Source organism: Tasmannia lanceolata, unplaced genomic scaffold (genome assembly GCF_043159265.1).
Source record: "Tasmannia lanceolata isolate RefF3 unplaced genomic scaffold, GAP_Taslan_0.1 ptg000008l, whole genome shotgun sequence".
In the NCBI taxonomy this organism is placed as follows: Eukaryota; Viridiplantae; Streptophyta; class Magnoliopsida; order Canellales; family Winteraceae; genus Tasmannia; species Tasmannia lanceolata.
In genome coordinates, this window is record NW_027518685.1 from 33,690,420 (window position 1) to 33,696,435 (window position 6,016).

Genomic DNA, 6,016 nt, shown 5'->3' on the forward strand with positions numbered 1-6,016 from the left:
ACACAGGTTGTCTTGGCCTCATCTCCTTCTGCAATTCACACTTGGTAATAGCCTGATCGCAAATCCAGCTTGGAGAAGTATCTGGCTCCTCCCAGTTGGTCAAACAAGTCAGCAATTAGGGGGATAGGATACTTATTCTTCACAGTCAGCTTGTTGAGGGCCCTGTAGTCAATACACAATCGTAGGCTCCCATCATGCTTCTTTTGGAATAGAACTGGGGCACCAAAGGGGGCCTATGAAGGCCTAAGAAACCCTGCTTCTAGTAGCTCGTTGAGTTGTCTCCTAAGCTCTGCTAACTCCGGAGGGGCCATTCTGTAGGGGGCACGGGCTGGGGGTATGCTGCCAGGCTCTAGCTCAATTTTATGGTCCACTGCCCTCCTTGGCGGCAGCTTCTTGGGTAGCTTCTCAGGCATGACATCTTTAAATTCTTCTATAACATCTTTGATGCTCGGGGGAATGAGGATCTCCCCCACCAGTGCCTCTCCCATTTTTAAGGTTGCCACGAAGGTGGGTTCCCCTTTCTTTAAACCCTTCTTCAGCTGAAGGGCCGTTAAGTGTTCGACGTCTTTCCTCTCTTGTCTAGTGGCGGGAATCATACAAGGTGCTTTTTCTCCAAACATACATAGGGAGTTTAAGTAGGGCATTGGGACTGCTTTGGCCTGGTTCAAGAATTCTATCCCCAAGATGATATGAAAATCATCTAAGGGTACTGCCATGAGATTGGTTGTTCCAGACCATGCCCCAATCTTGATTGGTACACTCCTTGCTTTCCCAGTGACGGGGCGGGCCTCTGAGTTTACTGCCTTCATTTTCCAGTCATCTTTTTCGAGCTTCAACGCCAAACGTTTTGCCTCTTGTTCTGAGACAAAGTTGTGTGTAGCACCTGTATCGATCATAGCCCGAGTCATCTTTCCATTGATGCATGCTTCAATGTACATCAAGCCTTTGGATGGGACTCCTTTAGAAAGAATTTTCTTGGCACCTTGTCCCTTGATAGCACTGCACAGGCTTAGAGCTGTCATCTTTGGTTCCTCCTCATCTTCTTCCTCTTCGCTCTGAGCGTGGGGTGAGGAAGCTGAACCTAGCAAAGCATTGACAGTCCCCTTTTTTGGGCAAAACCGAGTATAATGTGGACTGGTGCATATGAAGCACGGCCCCTGTGACGCAGAAGTTGGCGCCTCATTGTATTGTCTGGACCCCTCTCTGTGATAGGTTCTCCTATCGCCCCCTGAACCTTGGATTCTTCCTCTTGTGCTACTAAAAGACCGACTAGAGGTATTCATGTTGCTGGGAGGCCTGTTGAAGCTGCTAGATGGCTTGTTGTTGAAGTCTTTCTTCCTGTTTGTTGCGTCATCCCCCACATGATCAAATAACTTTTCTGCTTCGATCATTGCCGTGGCAAGGTTCTGAACTCCTCTTCTTCGGAGCTCTGTCTGAGACCAAGGCTTTAGTCCCTCCATAAATTGAAATAGCTTGTCCTCCTCTGACATGCTCTTTATATCAAGCATGAGAGTCGAAAATTTCTTCACATATTCTCGAATCGACCCGGTTTGTTGAAGGCGCCGTAGGTTCTTTCGAGCAATAAACTCCACATTCTCAGGCATGAATTGTGCCTTAAGTTCTCTCTTCATGTCTTCCCAACTGTCAATAATACATCGTCCCGCTTCAATCTCTTCATAACAGGTTCGCCACCACAATTTGGCATCATCACTGAGGTACATGCTGGCCGTAGTGACTTTGGCCTCCTCATCAAGATGTGTTGCACGGAAAAATTGTTCTATATGGAACAAGAAGTTTTGTAACTCCTTAGCATCACGGGCACCGGCGTAGCATCGTGGTTCAGGCACTCGAACCCTGCTACCCTGTCCATCTCCGTGACCACCTATGCCATTACCGATGGTCCTCATGAGTAAATTCACCTGGCCAGTGAGGGTCTCAACTTGCTTTCGAAGATCCTCCATCGCGGCCTGATTCAATAACTCAGCAAGAGCATGGACTCGCTCTTCTACCTCTTCTATCATGCCCTTGGTCTCCACACCAAGGCCTTCTGTCAATTCGGCAAGATTGAACTGTTGTTGCCCTACCGCTGTCACCCTTTCCTCAACACCAGCAATCCGTTCTCTTGTACTTCGCACCGGTATTGGGTCTTGCTCAACATGGACCTGACTAGACTCCGGAGGAAGTGTTTGGGTAGCATTCTTCTTCGCCATTTCTGAATGTAGGTAGGAACTTCTGCTCTGATACCAACTGTCACGGACCTTTGGTTTGGGATTGAGGTCCGTGCGGCACTTGCGTTGCCTCACAACAAGCAAGTAAGCCTAGCAAGGTTATGAGAATCAAACCTACAAAACAAACACAAATGGAGTGCTAATTTTTCAAACACACACAAAGCAATAAGGCACATGAGTAGGCAAATGTTAAGCTTTATTGATGATTCCAAAACAAGTTACAATAGGATCATGCCAAAAGGTCTACAACTCCTAAGGGTCCCCGATCACCCGTTGACTAGAATGGAATCCCTGCTAGGATATGCACTAGCAATGCACCACTCGATGGCCAACCAAGATCTCAGGGTAAAGAGCTTTAGCTACCAACCCCCTTAACCACCAGTGGCAACCAAAGGTGCTATAAACAACGACTTTTGAAGACGCAACGAGACGAGACGAGATGGATTTTAATACCAGCTACGTCCTCACTACAACATGTACATACATATTACATTGATAGACCAAGTCACGGGCCATAGGCCATGCGAACAGCGCTGGACGAAATGGCCACGTGACACTAGGCTTTACATTGAGAGAAGAGAGTTAGAAATGCCAACGTTGGTAACTAGGTTCCAACATTTGGTACGTTTAACCTTTTTTTGGAGACACGTCATGTCTAAGCATGACAAAGGTACGAAGACGCTAGGATTGACTCCAATTCTGGCGATGCATGGCTCTGAAGGGCTAGTCCATATGTTCAATTGTGAGCAAAGATGCCTATATTAAATTGAGAAACAGAAGGTAGGTTTTGTTTCTCGAGGTTTCCTTTTCACTAGTTGTTTTCTCTTTAACTGCAATTTATATACGAGAAAATCATTTTCATCTTCATAATATCTCACTCCATCTTGGCTCACAATATGTATCATTTACTTGACCTAATCCCGAGGAATAGCTAAAATTATCGACTATGAGCATACACAAAGTAATAGAAAGGAACAAGCAACGATCGAGATGCAATACCAATTGTCTCTCCTCCAACCTAGAAGTGTTGAAATGAGGACTCGACAGTGACTGCGTGCTTATGGTTTGACACACAAACACGCAAGATCTCACCATAGTTAGCTGTTAAAGTATAAAAGATAAATAATGCCTTTCTCCAACAGCTTAAGCTTTTGGAGAAGTTGGTTAGTTAACATGGTATCAGAGCCAAAGGTCTCGAGTTCAAACCTCCCGGATAGCAAATAAATCCACATGCAATGGTCGGCCCAAAATGGGACCACATGTGCCACGTGTTTGTCAAGTAGGCCACATGTGCAGGGGAGTGTTAAAGTATTAAAGATAATAATTAACGCCTTTCTCCAATAGCTTAAGCTTTTGGAGAAGTTGGTTAGTTAACATTAGCAAAACGTGATTCCGCAAAAAAATGGGAAAGCAAAAACTCGAGTTTAATACGCCATTGGTTCAAAAAAACATAGTTAAAAAAAAGGAAACATAAAAAAAAGAGTTTAGAATTTTGTCATTTACAGAATATGGAGGGGGTAAAATTGGAAAGTTGGCCAAAAAAATGTGTTTAAAACGTTTGCCTTAAAAACGGAGTTTTATTTGTTGCAAAATTTTTAAACCGTTTTAAACGGCACACCATTTCAAAAGATAAAAATGTCGTTTAAAACAGAGTTTTGCTAACTATGGGTCTCACACACTCACAATTTACGAAATAAATAATTAAATTAAAAGGTCCCTTGTAGAATATATAACTTCATCAAGTTCTTCACATAATCCCGTAAGAAATGAAACTATTCGAAAGTAAGAATAATCAAGTTCCTCACTAGTGCTAATGTTTAACCTCCACTGGCGGGATCACTTTGTAGTCCGACTGAAAACCCATAACACAGAACATTGGAAATCAAACGTCGGTGTGCAGTAGACCTGGCAAACGCGACCCGACCCACCCACAAATTTGCGGGCACGGGTCTGAGTTTTAGTGACCCGTCAAAACTAACCCGCAGGTGACCCAACCCACAAAAACACGGGTTGGGTCGGGTCAACCCGCGGGCACCTGTTCTTTTAAGGGTGGTGATTTTGTTATGCTAATCTAGTTAGATGGCTTTTTTTTCTAATGCCAAGGATGGTGATTTTGTCATGCTAATCTATTTTTTAAGGGTTTGATGCCTGAATAGGTTATGGCTAGCACCATAGGTTGATCCCAACCCTCCGATTTGAATGTTAGAGGGTTGATCACTTGATCCTAACCCTCTATAGATCGGAAGGTTAGGATCAACCTATTGAAATGATTTTTGGGGCAACACCTATTTAGCATGTGGGCCATCTAATGGACGGTTTGGATCACCCACGGTGCCGGCCATACCGCCCTCATCAAAATCCAGTGATAACATTTCCCAAAATAAGCAACTGTTTGAATTTGCAGGTGACCCGCGGGTTGACCCGGCCCACCCGCGGGTCACCTAAATTCTGACCTGCAAAAATGTGGGTCATTTCCTCACCCGACCCGTGTGACCCGCACCTGCATCACCCGCTGGTTGACCCGGCCCAACCCACCCGTTTGCCAGGTCTGGTGTGCAGTACATTTTCAGTTATGAATCAATAACTAATGTCGGTGTGCAGTACATTTTCAATAACTAAAACATTAGAAAATACCTGTACTTTCAAAAACATGATTTCAATAACAATTGCATGCTTGTCTCTTAGGAGTTAAAACATGGTTGTATGGTAATCTCAAATAAGGCACATGAAATCCGGTGGCAATAATAGGAACACTATTAAAACATGGAGTTTGAAACAAGAACCTTTTCAAAATATGATAATAATTAACTCACGATCGATGTTGTTATCTTCATCGTAGGGGATAGTTGGACTCTAAGGTATTTAATAGTTATAAAAAAATTTACATTTACAAGATATTTAGTAGTTATTGAGAAATTTACATTTATAAGATATTTAATAGCTATTACATTTAAAAGGTATTCAGTAGCTAGAGAAAAATTATATTTATATGGTTTTAAATATTTAAATATTTTTAGGTTATCCCATTACTTACAGGCCTTTATTCATTCTAAAAAGGGAATTTATTAGGGACCATCACAGAAGGCATTTCGCGGACCGGTTGTTGCATGACAGAGCCGCATCCTCAGACGAATTAAATGAATAAGACAAACTCATTATGTCTTTTGTGCCTATGTGGCTGCTCTCTCATGCAACAGCCGGTCCGCGAAATGCCTTCTGCGATGGTCCCTGGCAAATCCCTCAAAAGAGGGGAGTGAATATTATTTTATCAGTGTTATGTATGGATATATACATCCAGATCATGGTAATGATATATTGTATAATTGAGTATATTTTGAGATGAGCAAAATACCCTTAGGATGTGTTTGGATCTAGGGGAAAAGTTATGGAAAAATTGATGGAAAATAATATTCAATGGAAAAAAAAAATCTAGGATTTAGTAAGTCTGCTATATTCCATGAAAATACGAAAAATTTTCAATTTTGAAAAAAAAATTAAAAAAAAATTGAGTTTACCAAAACCTAGAAAAATTATTTTAAAAGGAAAAAAAATATTCTGTTAAAAATTTTCCTTGCATTTAAACACGCCCAAGGCCTATTTGGATTGCAAGAAAAGCAATTCTTGAGAGGAACTTTTCCCATGAATTGTTTTTTTACTTTCCACGATTTAGAGGGTATAATGATAAATTAAACTGAAAAAATTACAAATTAAATATCCCCAGTAAGGCTCCGTTTCTCTCGAAGTAATATGGGAGCAAAATAATTTTTACGCCAATTTTTACACTAAAA

At 42.0% G+C, this 6,016-nt stretch overlaps 1 protein-coding gene across 1 annotated transcript; it reads right to left on the reverse strand.

Annotated features, from left to right (window-relative positions):
* Positions 1 to 233: 233 nt before the first annotated feature.
* On the reverse strand, positions 234 to 2,210 carry LOC143882895 (uncharacterized). Its single transcript, XM_077386281.1, has one exon. The coding sequence runs from the start codon at positions 2,208 to 2,210 to the stop codon at positions 234 to 236; it is 1,977 nt and encodes a 658-aa protein (XP_077242396.1).
* Positions 2,211 to 6,016: the final 3,806 nt, after the last annotated feature.